The sequence below is a fragment of the Narcine bancroftii genome, chromosome 2 (assembly GCF_036971445.1).
Source record: "Narcine bancroftii isolate sNarBan1 chromosome 2, sNarBan1.hap1, whole genome shotgun sequence".
Taxonomy (NCBI): domain Eukaryota; kingdom Metazoa; phylum Chordata; class Chondrichthyes; order Torpediniformes; family Narcinidae; genus Narcine; species Narcine bancroftii.
Window position 1 is genome coordinate 312,902,681 of NC_091470.1, and position 23,350 is coordinate 312,926,030.

General features: G+C 37.7%; 1 protein-coding gene across 10 annotated transcripts in view; it reads right to left on the minus strand.

Moving 5' to 3' along the window:
• The window catches only part of trappc9 (trafficking protein particle complex subunit 9), a 650,990-nt gene that overhangs the window by 190,608 nt on the left and 437,032 nt on the right, over positions 1 to 23,350 (minus strand). The window contains exon 24 of one of the 10 annotated variants that reach the window (XM_069921683.1): positions 8,194 to 11,207. The exons of the other annotated variants lie outside the window; for them this stretch is intronic. Coding sequence (XP_069777784.1) covers positions 11,200 to 11,207 — 8 coding nt within the window. The 3' untranslated portion in view covers positions 8,194 to 11,199. Of the gene's footprint in view, positions 1 to 8,193; positions 11,208 to 23,350 lie in introns of those variants that run through there. 10 annotated transcript variants of the gene reach the window in all.

Sequence of the window (23,350 nt, forward strand, 5' to 3'; positions counted from 1 at the left end):
TCTTACATTATTATGTCTGCTGAAATTTTCCATATGGTCAATCTTGTTCATGTTTCCTTTTCTCTCTATGTCTATGTTTTTACTTTTTCTTCCAGAGTCTTTGGCCTGTCTTTTGTTTTGCCAACTCATCCTCCACTTGCAACATTTGTTCCGTTAAATTTTCCACAATTTCTTTTATTTCTGATATGTCTCTTTTCGCTGATTTGACGCTCTTAAAGTGATTGCACAAAGTTTCCCTTTAGTTCAAGATATTGGCTGTATCTTGGGCCAACCCCCCAGGTTTACAGGGTTCAGCCTGTCCAATGGCCCCTTTTGTGTCACTCCTCATCAATGTTTCTGGCTGAGCTGCTACTTCTTCAGTTTTCATTTTTGGTCGCCTTGGTCATTTAGTACTAGTTTTATCCATTTTTGACAATGAAATTCTGATTTTTTAATTTCCAAACCATCTTTTTAATACTTTTCCTGGAGAGCTCTTTCAGAATATGTCTGCTCAGATCCTCTGCATGGCCACGCCCCTTATTCTTGCTCTTTTGTGTGCATGAGAACTTGAAGACAAAACTGCCTCAAAATTAAACCACTTAACACCATGTATTTTGTGCCGGGCAATTATATTTTAAAGAAAAATTAATTGTAAAGCCATATTGAGGAATTATCCAACTTGACTAAAAACTCACAATTTTTCATCTAAGGGATCTTTATGTCTAAGGTTTTAAGGCATAGAGCTCAGATAATGATACCAAAGATGTCTAGCATTCCTTTGGGAATTTTGTACAGTGTAGAAGCAGACTTTGAGAGCTCCACGGAGTTGTGCTCAATATTACTTCCGGGAGATCAGCCACAGAACATGACTGAGCTAGTGCTTGGAGAATGCCTTGGGTATATCTCAACTAAATGATTACACTCCCAGCACAATTTGATCTCCTTAGCTGCTTCCAGTTCAGCAACACCTTAATTTTACATATGCCGCCTATACTGCTGAGTATGGGCGGCACAGCTAGTGTAGCGGTTAGTGCGACGCTGTTACAGTGCCAGCAACTGGGTTTTAAATCCACTGCTGTCTGTAAGGAATTTGCACATTCTCCCCATGACTGGATTTCCTCCGGGTGCTTCAGTTTCCTCCCACCCTTCAAAACGTACAGGGAGTTGTAGTGCTTGTTACTGCGCTATTTATCTAATTTTTTTTTAATAATTTACTTCCAACATTTTCTGTTTTGTTTCAGATTTCTTACATCTGCAGTTTTTTTTAACCTGTCTTACAATTTTCATTCTACTTTTAAAGCCTTTCATAATCTTGCTCTTTGAAATATCCCATCTGTTGTGTTCGGCAAACCTGAGTAATTCTAATTTTTAAATCTTCCAGATTCCTGAATTTAATAATTTCACCAATAACAGCAATTCCCTCAGCTGCCAAGGTCTTCAACTCAGAAATGAAATATCACATGTTTTTGGTTTCTGTTTCTCTTTCCCATTAGGTGTTCCTGAAAACCTGCTGCTCTGAATTCCTCTTTTTAGTGAAAATAATTAAAATAAACAGACCCTAGAAATCTCAAACAAAATCAGAAAATACTGGAAAAAATGATTAGCAATTTTAGTAGCATCTGTGGAAAGAAGAACAGTTAATGTTTTTGATCTGCAACCCTTCAAATGAGTTGGAAAAGAGAGAGGTGAAAGTTGATTTTCAATTGTAAGGGAAGCGTCAATAATGGTGATATTTATGAAATCTATTGAACAGTTTCCTCATGGATCAAAGCCTACTCGTCCATAGCAGCAATTCCATAGAGAAATGCCAGTATGATGCCCTCTCAGGTCAGTTCATGCATTATATCCAAGCCTTTAGAATGAAACACACAAACGAGGTATTTTAGAGAAAAGTTACCATTGTATCTGACGCCGCATCTTACTATTTGCATTTGATCCATTAGGCTCACAAGAAGGGATGGGTGGCTGCCATGTGTGGATGGAACCAATTCATTTAAATGGGTTTGCTAATCTTGATTCAAAAGTGAAGGGAAATAGTTTAAAAAAAAATTTTACTCAACTTTTATGTTTTGAAGTGATTTCTAGTAATTTTCTGTGACACATTCAATAATTAATTCCATAATTTAAAAAATGACTGAAGTTTTTAAATATCTAAGGGAGTGGAGGACAGAAGTAAATAATTCAATCCAGTGAAGGTAATCCTTTGGAAGAAAGGCTACAAGTTTACTTTCAGGCACACAGTTATTTTAAAGGTCCTTCTGAACAATAACCAACCTTGGTTTTTTGTGGAAGTAGGAGAAGTAAGGGCCTTTGTAGAATCACTTTCTTTAGTTAAGGAAGACCATCAAGTAAGAGTGGAAAGTTCAAGTCCTCAGTGAGAACTACAAAGAGAGGTGGTGCAGATACAGCTTACTCCGAAGAGAGCCGAATTGATCTACATATTAAGCTGTCAACAGGAGTTACAGGCGGGACCGGAGGAACAGAGCAAAACAGTTATAATTGATGAAGATCAAGTCAATGCTGACCCTGAGGCAGCGGGTGATGGATTGTTTTCATGAACTTTGTAATGAATTTCTCTTTCCCCAAGGGGAGGGGGGTTAGATGTTTTTCCTTTCTTGCCTTATCCATTATGGAGCCACAACCCGAATGGTGTAGGCGAGTAGTGCTGTTTGTTCTTTATTCAGCATTTTTGGGGGGATAAAATTTTGTTTTTGATTCTTCTTCTTTCTTCTTTGGCTTGGCTTCGCGGACGAAGATTTATGGAGGGGGTAAATGTCCACGTCAGCTGCAGGCTCATTTGTGGCTGACAAGTCCGATGCGGGACAGGCAGACACGGTTGCAGCGGTTGCAGGGGAAAATTGGTTGGTTGGGGTTGGGTGTTGGGTTTTTCCTCCTTTGCCTTTTGTCAGTGAGGTGGGCTCTGCGGTCTTCTTCAAAGGAGGTTGCTGCCTGCCGAACTGTGAGGCGCCAAGATGCACGGTTTGAGGAGATATCAGCCCACTGGCGGTGGTCAATGTGGCAGACACCAAGAGATTTCTTTAGGCAGTCCTTGTACCTTTTCTTTGGTGCACCTCTGTCACGGTGGCCAGTGGAGAGCTCGCCATATAACACGATCTTGGGAGTACTTCGACGTTAGGGATGAAAGCGCTCCAATGATTAATGTAGTAGTAATTCACATATTGTTAACTTTTTATAATTCTTTTTCTGTATCTTTTTTCTTTGGGACAGAGACTTCTTTCACAGGAGTTGGTTGGATTCAACAGAAGAGGCCTAGGAGAACGGGACTGAAAGAGATTTGGATCTAAGATAATGGATAGGAATAATACACTAAATTTTCTTAGTTTTAATGTTAATGACCTGAATAGTAAAATTAAAAGGAAAAAAAAAATACTAGCTCTTGAAAAAGATAAAAGTAGATATTGCATTTTCACAGGAGACTCATTTGTCAGAGAAAGAACATTTCAAATTAAAAAGGGAATGGGTGGGTCAAGTGCCAGCTTCATCTTTTAATTTTAAAGCAAGAGGAGTGCAATATTGATTTTTAAAATTGCCAGTGAAAATTAAAGATATTATAAAGGATCCTATGGGAGATATGTGCTGGTTCATTGTCAAATTTATTCTGAAATGTGGACACATGATTATTTACACTCCAAATGTAGATAATGAAGATTTTATACAAGAAACATTTTTACATTTAACATGAAAAGGTATTAGTAGGGGAAGATTTTATTTGTTGTCTTGATCCAAACTGGATAAATCAACAAAATCAGTAATGAGAGCTAAAGCAGTGAAGATGACATTAAGTTTAATGAAAGAATTAAATTTAATAGATATTTGGCATTGGCTGAAATTAATCATGTTGAATATAAAGCTATAATATTATCTGATCATTCTCCACTTTTATTGGAATGTTCAATTCCTAAGAAAGAAGGCTCACCTTACAGGTGAAGGTTTAATACTGTGTTGTCGAAAAGAGTGGATTTCTGTGATTTTATAAGAAAACAAATTCAATTGTTTTTAGAAATAAATTCTCATTCAGTAGACAATAAATTTAATATATGGGATGCACTTAAAGCATATTTAAGGGGACACATAACAAGTTATTCAGCAAAAATTAAGAAAGATTATATGAAATTGATAAATCAGTTGGAATAAGACACCAAAGTTGGAAAAGGATTTTCAAAATATATTTTCTGAAGAAAAAACAATTAATTAATTTTTAAAAACTCAAATACAATACTATTCAGACATATAGAACTGAAAATTAATTCAAAGAACAAAACAGAGATACTATGAATTAGGAGAAAGACCACATAAGTTTCTTTCATGGCAAGTGCAAGCAGAATAGGCATCTAGAACAATTAATGCAGTTTAAAAAGTTGGGAGATTATTATGCGTAAACCGCAAGACACAAACAATTTATTTAAGGATTTGTATTGTGAATTATATCAATCATAATCAGTCATAATGAGAACATGATCAATAACATTTTTATCTCAAATTAATCTACCTAGTTGAAATGGCCAGGTGCAAACAGATTTGAATTCCCCTTTTCCAGAAAAGGAAGTTAGTGGGATAATGAGTTCATTACAAAGTAATAAGTCACCAGGGGAAGATGGGTTTACAGTAGAATTTTTAAAGATCTTTTGATACCTCCATTTATGGAAGTGTTAAACTAAGTTTGAAGGTACATTCTCAGCTGGATTCCTTTTCAACTACAATTATTACTGTGATACCAAAGAAAGATAGAGATCCATTGAAACCAGCATCATATAGACTAATCACATTATTAAATTTTGATTATAAAATAGTAACTAAAGTGTTAGAAAATATATTGGCAAAGTATTTACCGAAGTTAATACATATGGATCAAACTGGATTTGTTAAAGATCGGAAATCTGCAGATAATGTGGCACGGTTGATTAGTTTAATACATCTAGCACAAAAGAGGGGAGATTTGAGTGTTGCAGTGGCTTTAGATGCAGAAAAAGCATTTGATAGATTAGAGTAGGATTTCCTCTTTAAAGCTTTGGAAAAATGTCAGTTAGGATCAATATTTATAGATTGGGTTAAAATGTTATATAAGAGCCATAGTGAAAAGGAAGTGACAAATGGTCAAGTCTCAGCAACATTTTAGTTGACTATATCAAGTAGATAAGTAGATTGTCACCAGATTTATTTATTTTAGCAATTGAACTTTTAGCTGAACTAATAAGACAGCATTCAAAGATAATTGGTATTAAGGTGAATCAGGAAGAATATAAAATAAATATATTTGCAGATGATGTTTTGATTTATTTAACAAATCCTTTAAATTCCTTGTGCCATCTTAAAGTTAGATTAAAATGAATTATAAAGTTAATTGGGAAAAAATGTGAAATTATGCCCTTAGTAACTGGGGATTATACACAATGCCAGAGATAAATTAATTTTAGATGGCAGGATACTGGAATAAAATTTTTAGGTATTTGTGTGGAACCAGAATTTTTAAAAAAATACTTAATTACTATTATTAAAGAAAATAAGAGATGTGGAAAGATGAAATATATTACCTATCACTTTAATAGGTAAATTGTGTTAAAATAAATGTTTTTCCTAGAATACAATATCTTTTTCATCAATTCCGATTGCAATTCCTCAAAAGAGTTTTTAAGGAATTAAATGCTTGTGATAGGAAATCTTTAAGGAAAGGGAAAATGGCAAGGGTTTCTTTGGAAAAATTAATGTGGAAGTATGATTTAGGAGGTTTGAAACTTCCCAATTTGTTGAACACATATAAAACAGATCATTTGCGATTTATTAATGGAATATATGACTTATACAAAATACCAGCTTGGGTGAATATAGAACTTAGTAAAATAGAGGAAACAAACCCATAATACTTTATTATAAATGAAATTCAAGATTGCTAATAGCAAAGAGAGAAACTTTTATACTGAAACATTTAATTGAGGTTTGGAATAAGGTTGATAAAGAGATTGGAGGAGGAGGTTTAATGTCAAGAAGAACAGCATTATTTTAAAATATATTTATTCCATTTTCTATGGGAAATCAAATTTTAAAGATTTGACAACGTCATGGTATTAAGAAGATTGAGGACTGTTTGAAGTGGGGAAATTCATTACTTTCAGTAGAATGAAGGAGACGTTCAAGATATCTGAGAGCACTTGACTTTATTATTATCAGATTATGAGATTCTAACATGAAAACTTTGGTCAAGATCCATTATTGCCAGCAGGGACAGAGGTAGTGTCATTGTTGTGTAATGGAGACACAAAGAAATTTATTTTAGTAATGTATAGGTTGATACAAAAGAAAGCTCAGAAAGAAGAGGATCATAATTCAAGACAAAAATGGGAAGTAGATTTGAATAAGCAAATAGATGAGTGCAATTGGATTGAGTTGTGTAGAGAAAATATAAAAAGCACAATAAATGTGAGATATAGGTTGGTACAATATAATTTTATTCATCAGTATATTTGACACCACAAAAGTTAAATAAATGAAACCAGACAATTTCATATTCATGTTTTAGATGTTGCCAGGAAGTTGGTCCATTTCTACATTCTACTTGGCAACCTTTTTGGTTGGAAATAGGTAATTTATTAGAACGAATAATGGGGGTTAAATTCCTACAGGATTCAATTTTATTTTTATTGGGTGATATTAGAGGGGTTAACCCAATTAAAATTGAATAGGTATCAAGTGAAGTTTGTTCAAATTGCTTAAGCAATAGCTAGAAAATGTAACTTGGAAGTCTGATACAGATTTGGGAATTGAGAGATGGCATGTGTAAGTTTGGAGTTGTATATCACGAAAAAATTACTTATAATATCAGAGATAAATATCACATATTTTGGAAAATATTTACAAAGTGTGGATATGAATATTTAAATAAAACTCAGACATTCCCTTTCTCCTAAAGGTCTCTGTAAACTAAAAGAAGCCTTATAGTAAGGAGTGTTCCTGTTGAAGATCTCTTTTTCTACTCTTTTTTGCTTTGAAGGGGGGAGGGTGGGAAATTTATGGGAGAGGGTCTTTTATTCTTTCTTCATTTTTCTTATATATACGACATGAAATGGATTTACATTATTGTAAAATATGTGAATTATTTATGGTTTTAATTTTTTAATTATTTTTTTAAAAATTTAAACATCTCTGTATAAAGTTTAAAAGACTCCAAATGGCAATTGGCTGTCATCAGCCTTGCCAAGGAAGTGACCTTCAAATTCATCCACTAGGGCCTAGATGCTACTCATTCCCTATAACACTTCAGGGAACAGGGACAGTATCTATACTTCCAACTTGCAATTAAAGAGCTGTAATTGGCAAGTGTTTGTGAAGAGAAAGTAGGGGTGCAATTTTAGCAGAAGGCTAGACTGAACAATATTTGGCCCATGGTCTTACTGCTGTCATTTTCCCCGAATAGTGACATGCCTATCTTTGAAATGGAACAGATTATTTTCTCAAAAGGGGTGTCAAAAACACATACGTAACTACTTTTAGTTAAGGACAAGGAACTAAAAATATTTGCTTTAATACAGGGAAGTAGACCCATACATCACTGAAAGTTATTGCTCAACATGCAATTAGAGAATCCACACATGTAAAATACAGTGAATTGCAGTGCACTATTTGCCCTTTGACCCATTATGTTGCGCCAACCTATGTCTCCACTGGATTATGGCCTGATCTGTACTAAACTGAACTGCGCTTTCAAGGTTAAAGAAATTGTGAATTGAAGTTGTTTTGTATATAACTTACAATTTAAATTTACATGAATTGATTATTAATGTATCCCCAATCCTACTTATAAATAGGAGCATAAACTGGTGGAACTCTTGTATCTCGGAAGTACATCAGAAAATATGAATATGCGAGTTTGCTTTGAAAATTACTACTGCTAATGTAGTTATTTTTATTTCATAATTATATGTAATTCTATTAATAGTTTCTTGGATAGGACCCAATTTATTTCCTATATGTTTAATATAGGCTATTCTTCAATGGATCTTCTCAAGGAAAGTAACTTCCTTCCTTCCATATTTCAATAAAAGATTGTAAGGGAAATCAGACTCCCCCCCCCCCCCCCCCCCCCCCCCACCATGCCCCACATAGCACATGCAAATAATTCAGGAAAATACATTTTTGAAACAACACACTTTAAAAGTCCAGTTCAAATGAATAGACTGAAAACTCAAATATGCACATTAGCTCAGGCATGAAATGCCTCACAATGTGAAAATGATTAAAATGTGGTAACTAATCATGGCTCACAGAATAAAAGGAGAATGTGACATAATATATTCAGTCAAGTTTACAAGTCTTGAATTATCCAATTTGCTAGGGTGGGACCATTGTCTATGCCAGGAATAGTTTATTGTCACATGTACTGAGGTACATTGAAAATCTTAGTTTTGCATGCTGCCCAAGCATAACAAAAAAATCTGCCACCCTTCAGCTCTATTTTGGATTTAAAAATTCATAGAGAAAATAGTAAAAGCAAAGTAACAAAATTAATCATGAAAATGTCAAACTTATTTTCTTGCATTTTCACAAAAAAATCAGGTTCATTCACTGCAGTTTTCTGCCATTCAAAGAACTGCTTGGTCATCAGCGAGTGTATGAGAATCCAGGAATCCAAACTTATCCCCAATGATTCATGAATAAAAATTTTTTTAAGTGCAAATATTGGAGGAAGAAAAAAATTAAAATTCTAGATGGATGATCTTTCAACCACTGTACTCTTGCTCACAGGGTAAAAGAAAAAGAATGGTCATAATAATTCCTTGTTCAGTACTACTCACTATCCAGACTTGCATATATAATGCCATTTGATGGGAAAGATGCTGCCCAGGAGACCAAAATTATTCATGAATGCCACTGCTGAAGGCAACAATGATGAGGAAAAATAATAGAAAAATTGAACAACAATCGAATTTAATTTGTGAATTAATATAAAAAGTAGGAGAAGCAAGTGTTTCCATGCTGTCAAGTGCTAGGCTATGCCACCATTTACTGTACTCATCTGCTACTATGTAAATTATTATCAATTGTAGATTGCTTAACATTGCCACCCGAAGCAAGGTGGAAAACAATTATAATGCTGTGACTTAACTCATCAACGGACTTTTTAATGAAATGAATATTTTCAGACCAGACACTTCCATAAATTCAATGTGATCCCATCATGAGCCACATCTTCTCCTCCCCATCCCTTTCCATTTCACACAGGGATTATTCCACCTATGGCTTGCTGGCTTACTCTTCCAGCCTCTTATCCTGAAAGGCACTTTGCTTTTCCACAGCAGAAGGTGCAAAATTTGTCCCTACATCTCCTTAAAACCAGGCAATAAACACCTTTCAAGATGAGGTATGGTTTAATATGCACCTTGCCCCCTTTATCTTCTACATTCAGTGTGGCCTCCTCTGCACTGGTGACAACAAATGCATATTGGGCAAACACTTCACTGAACATCTACACTGCCTTTAGATCACGGCTTGAACTCCTGGTTGCCAGTCATTTTAATTCCCCTTATACATAGACATATCTGTCCTCATTCATTGCTAGGGTGAGGTCAAACATAAACTGAAGGATCAACATATCATATTCCTCCAGGGTAACCTAAAACCAAATGGCTTGAATATTGAGTCTTCCTATTTTTGGTAACTCACACTATTATTTGGTTCCACTGTTTCCATCTCTTCTGTACGTGCTCTCATGCTCATTTTTCTGTAGAGGCTACTGTCCCTTTGCACCCCAGTGGTCTTCTCCCATCTCTCCACCTCTCCCAGCATTTTTTGTCCGGTATCCTATCACCCCATGGCTCCTCTCCACTTTTACATTTGTGATCTCCCTTTCTTACCTTAATTGAGAGAAAGGATCCTGACCCCAAACACTAGCTGTCTATATCCCTCCATGGATGTTGCTTGACCTGCTGAGTCTCTTCAGCTTCTTATTGTTTGTTCACAGACAAAATATCTAAATGAGCATAACAAAATCAAAACTGAAAGTGGACTGGATGTTAGAATTTATTTGAAATCCCATGCCTGCAGAACAGGACCAGAATTACCAGGGAATTACATCTATAGATCTGTCTCATCCATGATCAGGAGTTTACTTTTAATTATTAATATTCAGTCATACCAAACTAGGGGATTCCAATTCTGTATAGCAAAACCTTCAGTTTATCTTTTGGGGCCTATAATCTCTAACTCCTGCAAATATGTTTCTCATTTTCAATTTCTGAAAGGTCACATCTGTAACAATGATAATATCACCTTTGATCCTCCAGCTATTTTGTTTGAGGAACTGATCTTTTGAGCTGCCAATCAAATTCATCATCACCTTTCTAAGAATAGTTTTTTTTCTGGCAACCACAGCTCCCTCCTTTCACTAAATAAATCAGACCATTCAAGTGTACTGTAATATGTAAAATTGCTAAAATCTATTGGTCAACATCAGATATGGTAGATATCTCATTTTGGAGGGAGTTGAGAATTAGTAGTGGAGCAGCATAATAGAGAAACAATAAAATTGTGGATGCTGGAATCTTGAGTGAATAACAAAAAGTTGGACAGACTCAATGGGTCAGGCAGCATCCATCGACAGAAATGGACTATGTATGTTTTAGGACCCTGATTGTTTGCAGGATAGATTTTCGCCAATGATTCCAAGGATAAAATTTGTGGTCCTCATTCATTTCTTTTGCTCTTCTGAATACATTGTGGTAGACTGAAAACCCTACAAAATGAGCTGAAATGTCACATACATATGATATCAGAGATTTTTGTCAATGTGTAAAATTGCACAGAAAATTATGGGATTTTCAAATCTTCTTTAAGCTCTATGCTCATGTGTGCAATTACTATCTATTTTTAACTACCAATAATTATTGTTTACAATGTTTCATTTGGATTTATGGTGTGCTTTTCTTGCAGTTCAAAGAATATGAGAGCACCTATGCCAATTTCAGTGACTATTTACAAAAACAAACATCAGCAAGAGATTCTGTTCTATTTTTGACAGCATTCATAATTATTTTGTATACTGTCATTTGGAATAATGATGTGGTCACCTGTACAGAAGAAGAAGGAAGAAATATCTAAAACAAAGTTCTTGAAGGTATCTTGTTTGAAATATTGGCAATTCTTTTTCTCCCACTGATGCTGCTCAATCCCCTTAATTTCACCAGCAGATTGTGTTTTACTTGGGACACTTCATGTATCTTTTGGAGACAAAAGCACAATTTAAGTTTCAATTCTTTTAAATATTTAACTAAAGTATCCAAAAATTGAGGGTAAATTTTAATCCAGTTCAACTATCCCAGATTCAGAATCACATTACTGAATATAAAACATTCTCCGAGTATAATTTTTGTACATTTCCTTCAAACCTGTTACTGTGAGACTGTAAATACAATAAAGGAGTTGGATGAAATTTGAGCGGCTTGCCACAATCAGGATCAGGGTTCGAATCCCATGCTGTCAGTAAGGAGTTTGTATGTGTCTGTGTCTGTGTGGGTTTTCCCCAGGGGCGGTTTCCTCCCACCGTTTGAAATGTACCAGGGGTTGTAGGTTCATTGGACGGCACAAGCTCGTGGGCTGAAATAGCCTGGTACCATGCTCTATATCTAAAACAATAATAACAATCAAATGAAAAATATCATCAACACACAATAAGTGGTCTGAAATCCAGCGATTATTTTTACACTTCCTAATTCTTTTATACTTTGTTTAAAGGCAATAAGTGAGCAATGATGTACTTTGAAAGGATAAATTTTGAAAATAGCATGAACATCATACTATACTTTCAAATACAATTAGCATGGAGGTTTGAGCAAGACATTTTTCAAGATGAAAGATAAACTTGGAATTGTAAAAGTAAAACTTGGAATTGTAATCAGTAGCTTTGTATAAAATAAACAAGGAAGTTATGCTAAATCATGAGAAAATGAGTAAGCCTTTACAAGAACATTAATGAAGTTAAATATCCTTGCAATGCTATCCGAAGTAAATTTGACCCAAAGAGACAATAGCCCCTTTTCCACTGGCATCCCATGTAATTGGCTGTGCAGAGTCCCAGGACAGGAAGCCCTTTATGCTGTTTCCACAGGGCTACCCTTAACTGGGACACTGACTGCCTTTCCACTGAACCCACTCAAACCCAGGGATCAGAGTGTTCTACCTTCATCTGGAAATGGGTGACTTTCTGCTGTCCCTTTTCCACTGGTTTAATTGGTACACCCGCGTCAGCTGTCTCTGGGGATAAGAGTAGGGTTAGAGGTCGTCAGTCCCTGGTATGAAATGACATCATTTGTCGCCAGCATGCTGACTGTTTTCTTTTTCCAGTGGACCCTGTCCCTAATTCCTGGGACAAGGTGCCAGTGGAAAAGGGGCTAATATGACTGATGATTGAACAAAGCAATAAAGGAGGTTTTAGAGAAAAGGAAAGAGAAAGTAAAATTTAAGGGTAATATTTTGGTGCTAAATGCCAATATAATTAAAGGATGGGCAACCAATGATATTTGATAAAAATTGGGGACATACAGAGAAGTGGTGGAAAATCTCATGATATGGTGCAAGAATAACAATCTGAAGTCTCAATGTTGACAAGATGAAGGAGGTGATCGTGGACTTCAGGAGCACCAGGAACGACCACTCTCTACTACATATCAACAATTCTGTAGTAGAGAACACTGAGTTCTTGAAGTACACTTAACTAATGACCTATTGTGGACATATAATGTCTCTTCACTTGTCAGGAAGGCACAACAGCGACTGCACTTCCTGAGAAGACTGAAGCGGGCAAAGCTACTGGCCTCTATTATGTCAACCTTCTACAGGAACTTCTACAGTCCTGGCAGCTGCACCACAGTGTGGAATGGTTGCTGCAGAGATAGGGACCGGAGGCCAATCCACAAGACCATAAGAGCAGCAGAGAGGATTATTGGATCTATCGGGACCATGATCTGAAGAGGGCATGCAACATCATTAAGGACCCCTTCCACCGTGGACACAGTATCTCTCAGCTGCTCCCATTGGGAAAGATATACAGGAATATCTGAGTCAACACTACGAAAGAGGCTGAGGAACAGCTTCTTACCACAGGCAGTAAGTGTGGTGATATGTAATTACACCACTAGGTCACCAGGGGTCATCCCGGTGACCTTGTATATAAAGCAGTCCAGAGTTACAGTCTTCCCTTCCAGGTTCGTCTTGCAGAAGACAAGACCTCTTAGTGCACATATTAGTTTATTAAAGCTGTCTTATACTCACACTGCTGGTGTGGTTATTGTCAGTATGATAAGAATCCTGAATGGCCAAAGGAACAGCTCACATTAACCATTCGAGACACTTATATTCACAAAACAATATTTATTTATTAATTTGTATACACAGTATGAATACTAGTCCTGCATATCCATTTTTTGCCTGTTTGCGTGCTATGTCTGGTTGTGTGTCCGCATGTTTTGCACCGAGGACTGGAGAACACTGTTTTGTAGGTTTGTACCCGTGGAATCAGATACCAATAAACTAGACTAGAGATGGAAGAGTGCAGATGCTTCAGGAGATTGTTACACTGAACTGGGTTAGAGTTGGGTGAGATGACATCCTAGGTAGATATGAAAATAATAATTTCATTTTGTTTAAAAATGACAAGCTGCTTCTCTGGAAAACAAGTGAAAAGCTTGCTGATTGAATAGAAGTTTGTGAGAGCTAGGTTGTATACATCATGTTTATTGGCACATGTATTGTAAATCAACAATAGAAAGTTTTGCATAGGTACCAGTAGGCATATCGTAGATGGTACGACAAGAAAAACATGGGACATGAGTACAGAGTTACAGAGAAAGCTCAGTTGATGCAACACAAATATACTATTTTGGGGTTCATTCAGGAGTCTGATGATGGTGTATGAATCTGGTCATGGATGATCTCGCACTGGTGATTTTTCCTGATGGGAAAGATGTGAGGGATTTTTTAAAAAATATTCTTTGACACCGGAGATGGGGCAAAGAAATGGTGGGTGCTCTGAATAGGCATTTGCGTCAATCTTCAAAGTGAAAGACATCAATGACACATCTGAAATTTAAGAGTCAGGTGATAGAAGCTAGTGTGGTCGCTTTTACTAAGGAGAAGGTACTTGCAAAACTGGGTAAGTCACCTGGACTGGATGGATTATACCCTTTGGTTCTGAAAGAAGTAACTGAAGAGATTGTGAATGCATTACAAGTAAAATTTCAAGAATTATTGGAGTCAGGAATAGTTCGAGAAGATTGGAAAATTGGAAAAATATCACTCCATTCTTCAAGGCAACAGAATAGCAAAAAACAATAAATTATAGACAGATTAGCTTAACTTCAGTGATAGGCAAGAATCAAGAGTCCATTATTAAGGATGTGGTTTTGGGATACTTGATAGCAAAAGATAAAATTGGCTAAAGTCAGTATGATGTCCTTCAGAGAAGATCTTGGTTGAAACATCTGCAGGACAGACAAAATATAGCCCTTGCATGTTCCGAGGGCCTTTGACAAGATGCCACACATGAGATTGCTAAACCAAGATGGGAATCTGTGGAATAACAGGAAAGATGCAAGCATTGATAGACAATGGTAAAAAAAAAGGGAATCTATTCTGGCTGACTGCCAGAGACTAGTGATATTCCACAGGGGATGATGTTGGATCTGTTATTATATGTAAATTATTTAGGTAATGGAATTGAATTATTTAGTTTGAGGATGATCAGAATCAGAATTTATTGTCATGAACATGTTGCGAAATTCATTGTTTTGCGGCAGCGTATTAGGTGCAAAATTGCTACATTACATTTTAAAAATAAATTAGTGTAAAGAATGAGAAAAAGTGAGATAGTGACTGTGGTTCAATGTCCATTCAGAAATCTGATGGCAGAGGGAAAAAGTTGTTTCTGTACAATTGGGTGTTTGTCTTCAGGCTCCTTTACCTTCTTCTTGACAGTAGCAGTGAGACAAGAACATAGTCTGGGTGGTGAGGGTCTTTGCTGATAGAGGTTGCTTTCTTTAAAAGTTCACAATTCTCTGTAGTTGTTCCTGTCCTGTGCATTGCAGCTCTCTACCAGCCAGTCAGAATGGTCTCCATGATATACCTGTAGAAATTTGCAAGAGTTTTTGGTGGCATACCAAATCTCCCAAGCTTCTAAGTGTAGCTGCTGGTAAGTCTTCTTCATGACTGCATTGACATGAAGACCCCACAGAAAAGATCTTCAGAGATGTGGACATCCAGGAATTTGAGGTTCTTTACCCTTTCCACTGCTGATCCCCTGATAAGGATTTGTTTGTGTTTTCCTGATTTATTCATCCTCAAGATAGGTGGAGAGGTGGGTAGTGTTGAGGAAACAGGAAGTCTACAGATGGACTTGGACAGGTTGGGAGATTGGTCAAAGGAATGGCAAATGGAATGCAACATAGGGAAGTGCACGGTCATGCACTTTGGAAGAAAGAATAAAAGCATAGACTATTTTCTAAATAGGAAAAAAAACATCAGAAAATTAAGGTGCAAAGGGAACTGGGAAACCTAGTACAGGATTCCCTAAAAGTTAACTTGCAGGCTGAGTCAGTAGTTCAGAAGTCAAATGCAATGTTCAGATTCATAACATAACATAACAATTACAGCACGGAAACAGGCCATTAGGCCCTTCTAGTCCGCACCGAACCAAACACCCCTTTCTAGTCCCACCTCCCTGCACAATGCCCATAACCCTCCATCTTCTTCTCATCCATATACCTGTCCAACCTTTTCTTAAATAATACAATTGACTCCGCCGCCACTATTTCTCCCGGAAGATCATTCCACACGGCTACCACTCTCTGAGTAAAGAAGTTCCCCCTCATGTTACCTCTAAACCTCTGCCCCTTAATTCTTAACTCATGTCCTCTTGTTTTAATATTTCCTCCTCTTAACGGAAATAGTCTATCCACATCCATTCTGTCTATCCCTTTCATAATCTTAAATACTTCTATCAAATCCCCTCTCAATCTTCTACGCTCCAAAGAATAAAGACCTAATCTGTCCAATCTCTCCCTATACTCTAGATGCTTAAACCCAGGTAACATTCTGGTAAACCTTCTCTGCACTCTCTCCACTCTGTTTATATCCTTCCTATAATTAGGCGACCAGAACTGCACACAGAACTCCAAATTAGGCCGCACCAACGTCTTATACAATCTCAACATCACCTCCCAACTCCTATATTCCATGCAATGATTGATAAAGGCCAGCATACTAAAAGCCTTCTTCACCACCCTATTCACGTGAGTTTCTACCTTCAGGGAACGATGTACCATTACTCCAAAATCTTTCTGCTCTTCTGTATTCATCAATGCTCTCCCATTTACCACGTATGTCCTATTCTGATTCTTCTTACCAAAATGAAGCACCTCACACTTATCAGCATTAAATTCCATCTGCCATTTTTCAGCCCACTTTTCTAAGCAGCCCAAATCCCTCTGCAATCCTTGAAAACCTTTTTCATTATCCACTATTCCACCTATCTTAGTATCGTCTGCATATTTACTAATCCAATCCACCACCCCATCATCTAGATCATTAATGTATATAATGAACAACAATGGGCCCAATACAGATCCTTGAGGCACACCACTGGTCACCGGCCTCCAACCTGACAGACAATTATCCACTATCACTCTCTGGCCTCTCCCTTTCAGCCAATGTTCAATCCATTTGATTATCTCAAAATTTATACCTAAAGACTGCACCTTCCCAACTAACCTTCCATGTGGTACCTTATCGAAGGCCTTACTGAAGTCCATATAGACAACATCCACTGCGCTACCCTCATCCACATTCCTAGTCACCTCTTCAAAAAATTCAATCAGATTGGTCAAACATGACCTTCCTCCCACAAATCCATGTTGAGTGCTCCTGATCAGACCCTGTCTATCCAGATGTTTATAAGTACTATCTCTAAGAATTTTCTCCATTAATTTACCTACCACAGACGTCAAACTTACAGGCCGATAGTTGCCAGGCTTCCTCCTTGAACCCTTTTTAAATAACGGAACCACATGCGCAATGCGCCAATCCTCCGGCACTATCCCCATATCTAATGACATTTGGAAAATTACTGCCAGAGCCTCTGCTATTTCCTCCTTCACTTCTCTCAATGTCCTGGGGAAGATCCCGTCTGGTCCTGGAGACTTATCCACCTTTATATTCTTCAAAAGCCCTAAAACTACACCTTTTGTAATCTCTATATTCCCCATATTTACCCAATTTGCTTTTTTTATCTCACATCTCCCAATATCCTTCTCCTTAGTGAATACCGAAGAAAAGAAACTGTTCAATATCTCCCCCATTTCTCTAGGCTCCACACACAGTTTTCCGCTCTGATTTTCTAAGGGACCAATTTTGTCTCTAGCTTTCCTTTTACCATTAACATATTTGTAGAACTCTTTTGGATTAGTTTTCACCCTGCTTGCCATAGCTTCCTCATACCTTCTTTTAGCTTTCCTAATTCCTCTCTTAAGATTCCTCTTACATTCAATGTATCTTTCAAACATCTCCTTAACTCCATGCTTCTTATATCTAATGTACGCCTCCCTTTTTCTTCGAACCAAGTTTCCAATATTCCTTGAAAACCACGGCTCTCTCAAACCTTTTGCCCCTCCTTTTAACCTAAAAGGAACATAAAGCTCTTGCACTCTCAAAATCTGATCTTTAAAAGACTTCCATCTCTCTACTACATCCTGCCCATAAAACAAATTGTCCCAATGCACACCCTGCAAGTCCTTTCGCATCTCCTCAAATCTAGCTTTTCCCCAATCAAAAACCTCAACCCTTGGCCCTGACTTCTCTCTTTCCATAATGACATTGAAGCTGATGGCATTATGATCACTGGACCCGAAGTGCTCGCCAACACTAACCTCCGTCACTTGACCCATCCCATTTGCCAACAGTAGATCTAACACTGCTCCTTCTCTGGTCGGCACCTCTACATATTGTTGTAAAAAACTATCTTGCACACATTTCACAAACTCTAACCCATCCAGTCCTTTCACAGAATGTGTTTCCCAATCTATATGTGGAAAATTAAAATCTCCAATCTATATGTGGAAAATTAAAATCTCCCATAATTACAACCCTGTGCTTATCACAAATATTTACTATCTCCCTACAGATTTGCTCCTCTAGGTCTCGGTCCCCTCCGGGTGGTCTATAATACACCCCTACAAGTGTAACCTCTCCTTTCCTACTCCTCAGTTCCACCCAAATAGCCTCCGTGGATGTGCCCTCTAATCTATCCTTCCTAGGCACCGCTGTAATATTTTCCCTGACAAGCAATGCAACCCCACCTCCTCTTGCCCCTCCGACTCTATCACACCTAAAACAACGAAACCCAGGGATATTCAGTTGCCAATCACATCCCTCCTGCAACCATGTCTCACTAATCGCTACCACATCATACTTCCAAGTATCAATCCACACCTTCAGCTCATCCACCTTTTTTACAATACTCCTGGCATTAAAATATATGAATTTCAGAGATTTCCCAATTTTTAATCCCTGTTTTCCCTCATCTTTAATAACAACATTATTTACTTTTCCTGCCAATTGCCCTTTTGAGAGGATTAAAATACAAAAGCAAGGGTGTGATGCTGCAGGCTTACAAGGCATTAGTCCAACCACATCTGGAAGAGGATAAGCAGTTTTGGGCTCCATATCCAAGGAAGAGTTTGCTGGCGTTGCAGAGAGGATGCAGAAAAGGTTGATGAGAATGATCCAAAGGATGAGAGGATTAACACACAAGGTACGTTTGTTGGCTTTGAGTCTGTACTTAGATTTTAGAATAATGAGGATAGATCACATTGAAACCTACATAATATTGAAAGAGCTGGATAGAGCAGAATTAGAGAAGGCATTTCCAGTAGTGGTAGAGTCTAGGACCAGCCTCGGAATAAAAGGATATTCCCTTAGAACAGGGATGAGGAGAAATTTCATCAGCCAGAGGATAGTGAATCTGTGGAATTTGTAGTCACAGATGGCTGTGGAGGCAGTCATTGGGTTTACTTAAGGCAGAAGTTGATAGGTTCTTGATTAGCAAAAAGGCGTAAAATGTTATGGGCAGAAGGTAGGAGATGAGGCTGAGAGGAAAATTATATTTGTATCAGAGAGCAGACTCGATGGGCTGAATGGGTTCCTTGGTCTTCTAGTCTTTTCCAAGTGTTAATAGAAAGAGTCGATAGAGGGGAGGGGTGTGTATATGATGGTCACTTTCATAATTCTCTGCAGCTTCTTATGGTCTTGGATAGAGTAGTTCTTATACCACGCAGTGATGTATCCTGATAGGATGCTTTCAGTAATGTGCCTCTAAATGTTGTTGAGGTTTCTAAGGAAGTAGAGGAACTTTTTTGGCCAATACATCAATATGAGTAGGGCAGGAGAAGCCATTGGAGATGTTTATCCGTTTATCCAAGGAACTTAAAGCTATCTAATATCCCCACTTAGCACTGAACATTAGAGCTCTGGATAGGCTAGCTTATTTTAAATGGAATGTTAACCAGTAGAATGTAGGCATATGAAAGTCTAGAATTAACAAATGCCTGAATGAATGCAATGGCTGAATTGGTCAATGCCAATCCAGTAGGTTACCCTCATAATGGAGCAGACTTTGGGGTCAAATTTTGTTTAATTCAGTTTTAGCCACTTATCAGGTAGGAAGTGCAATCAGTGTAATTTGTTGCAGGAAATAAATAATAATTACATTAATTCTACCAAAAGATATTATGTATTTTTTTTTAAATTTAGACATAAAGCACTGTAACAGGCCCTTTTGGCCCATGAGTCCATGCTGCCCAAATACACCGAAGCGACCTACAACCCCAACATGTTTTGAATGGTGGGAGGAAACTGGAGCACACAGAGGAAACTCACACAAACACAGGACGAACTACAAACTCATGACAGACAACATGAGATTCAAACCCACGTTGCTGGCACTGTATTTACATCGTGTTATCCGATATGCTCACAGTGTTGGCCTTATACTTGACAGAAATTTCTGCATACCCCAGGTCCTGGGAAGAAGAAGGGTTAAAACTATCAAATTCAGTGCAAGCCATGAGCAAAGCAGAGCTGGTTATCTTCCTTTTACATGTAGAAAGTGACTTTGCTTCCAAATGTTGCTGCTGAGAAAAGGAGTGAGGGGAGGGACCAAGAATCCACCAAGCAGAATCCAAAAGCTTATGGTGCAGAATGCAAAGAGAAGTTATTAAGTTGCTGTAAATGACAAATACAGTCAACAGCTGGGAAACAGAGGAAATAGATTAGAGGATGATAACCTGATCTGCTGGGTCAGAGACTGCAGTAGAAAACAATATGAAATAGTTTACCAGTTTGCAGTGAATCATATTTGGGACTGAGATTGAGCTGTAGAGTAACATATATAATTGTCGGGCTTTGTGGGAAAGATATTTGTGCCCATATTTGATTTTGTTACACATTTTGGAGAGGAAACAGACTTTGAAAATGAGACAGTGGAGGTCAAACACTACTAGATTTTTGAGAAGGCATATGTGAAGGCAAATTTGGAAAAAAATAAATCTGAGATATTCCAAAATTAGTTGAAGTCTGGGCCCCATTTGGTAAGGAGGTTATTTTAAAAAATGGAAAGGTAATGGAATTTAACAGGACAATATCAGGGATGAGCACCTTGGGCTATGTGGAAAGAATGAACAGTCTAAGATTGTTCACAGAGTGGAGAAGATTAAGGGGTCTGCAATGACTATCCAAAGCTCCTGGTTGCATGCTATTTCCCATTCCCATCCTGATCTGTCCTTTGACTATCACACTCACAGTGAAGAAAGCCAAGGATGCACACAAGGAGAGGTCAGTGCGTTCTTGGCTTTCTCCACTGTGAGCGTGACACTCAATGTAAACTTGAGGAGCAACACATGGTATTCTGCCTAGGCAGCCTACAACTCAATGGTATGAACATTGAATTGTCTAATTTCAGGTAATGTGTCTTTTCTTTCTTCTTCTGAACTATTTTGTTCTTCCCTGTTTTCCCTCCCCCTGATTTTGACCCCTTTTCCCACCCATCCCCATCAATTCTCTTTCCCCTCTTTGGTTTCCTCCTCTTCCATCCCTATTTCCCTCTTTCCCTTCTTCCCTCCTCTCCAATTCTCTATGGTGTCTCTTTACAGCACAATTGCACCTTCTCTTCTTATCAGATTTCAGCACTTACAGTGTTTGTCCCCATCCCACCCTGTATGATTCACCTCTTTGCCTCTCGTGTTTCCCTCTCCTCTGGCTGGCATCTTCCAGTCAACTGCCTCTGTCCATCATCTGCGGCCCACAAAGCCTCCACTGGGCCTGGTCTTACCCCTCCCACCCTAACCACATCATATTGCACTTCTTTGCCACCGTTGCAGTCCTACTGAAGAGTGAGAAATTTGGATGCAGCAAATCAGGAAAAATGCTTCCTTTAGCAAATGGATTGGTTAGATACCACAGGTTCTAGATATGTAAAATAATTAGCAAAAAAACTGGAGGTTTTTCAGATGTGGAATATACAAATGGCAAGTCTGGTGGAAGGATTTCCATAGCATTCAGTAGAACCAACTGTTATGTAGAGTTTTGGGGCAAAATGCTGGAATTTGGGGCTACATAGGAAATGTTTATCAAAGGGCTGCAGAGCGCACCATGGCAAAATTATTTCCTCCTCTGTGGAAATATTTGAAGGCCAAAGATTAGTTGCAAATATAACAGTGAAATCAACTCACGATGTTACACTGGAGGAAATCCAACAACAACTTTTGTAGTTGACACGTGCGTATAAACTTTTAAACATGAACATCCAAAACATTGAATGTCTACAAGATCACACAGAGCACTGTTTCACAGCCTTCTCCAGCATTACCTGGAGCATTCAATGAACGAGTGGCTTTAACAAACTATTGTCACTGTAATAAATTTCAGAAAATGTGCTTTGCTGCATGAGGTATAAACAATTTTTTAATTGATGACCAAGCTATGATTACTACTCAAGCACCTGCTGCCATTAAAACTTGCCTTAAAATGTCACTATTTCATTGGCTAATTTTTTCAGACATAAAGCACAGAAACAGGCTATTTTTGCCCATGAGCCTGTGCCGCCCAATTACACCTGATTAACCTACACCCCTGGTTCATTTCAAATGGTGGGGGAAAACTGAAGCCCCCAGGGAAAACCCATGCAGACCTGTGGAGAACGTGCATACTACTTGCAGACAGCATGGGATTCGAAACCAAGTCCCGCTTGATTGCACTATAATGGTGTCATGATAACCGTTACGCTAACTGTGCCTATAATTATTCTGACACAAAATTGCTGGGCAATCTCATAGGAAGTCAAAGGCGATCAATATTTCAAGCCTGGGCCATTCATCAGGAATCAGGTTACTTCCTATGAATGTTGCATGACCAGCTGAGTTTCTCCAGCACTTTTGAGTATTGTACGGTCATAACATATATATTTTAACATGGTGAAATTTCAACCATTAATTTTATGGAAATTCAGTTTTTCTCCATGTTACGCAAAAGCATACACAACTGCTAAAAATTGTGCTATTAGTTTGTAATTTACTAAGAATTCTTCAGCATGATTTTATGTCCAGCACATTTGATGTCACAGTTATTGAATCCCAGAAATCCAAAACAGAGACCAAAAGTAAATTATTGCACATGCAAACCACATCCTGGCAAAAAGTAGATCTTTTAAGCTGTTTATTCAAGGGCAGCAAACAAACGCCAGTTTCACTGCTAACTACAAATATTTACTTCAAAATTATAAGATATTTTGACTCTATATCAGTGGTTCTCAACCTTTTTCTTTCCACTAACATACCACTTTAAGTATTCCCTATGCCATAAGCACTCTGTGATGAGTAAGGGATTGCTTAAGGTAGTATGTGGGTGGAAAAAAAACATCTGAAAACCACTGTTTTAATCGTAAACTAATTGACTCGTTATGTGCACGGCTTCATAACTCCAAAGGAAATGGGCCAATGACGATTTTTCTCAAGCAAAATATTTCAGTAATAATTGGGTCTAGAGCAGTGATTCTCAACCTTCCCTTCCCACCCACAATCCCTTACTCATCACAAAGCACCGATGGCATAGGGATTACTTAGTGGTATGTCAGTGGAAAGAAAAAGGTTGAGAACCACTGCTCTAGATTAAGATATTTAGTGAGAAAAGCACACGTAACACAAATATAAAATAAGGTTGAGACATCACCAGAAGGTGGGGTTTTTTTTCGCTTTAGTATTTCAATTTAAGTTAATGGTCAATTACTTGAAATTTTCACTCTCGATGTAAAAGCAGCTAAGGT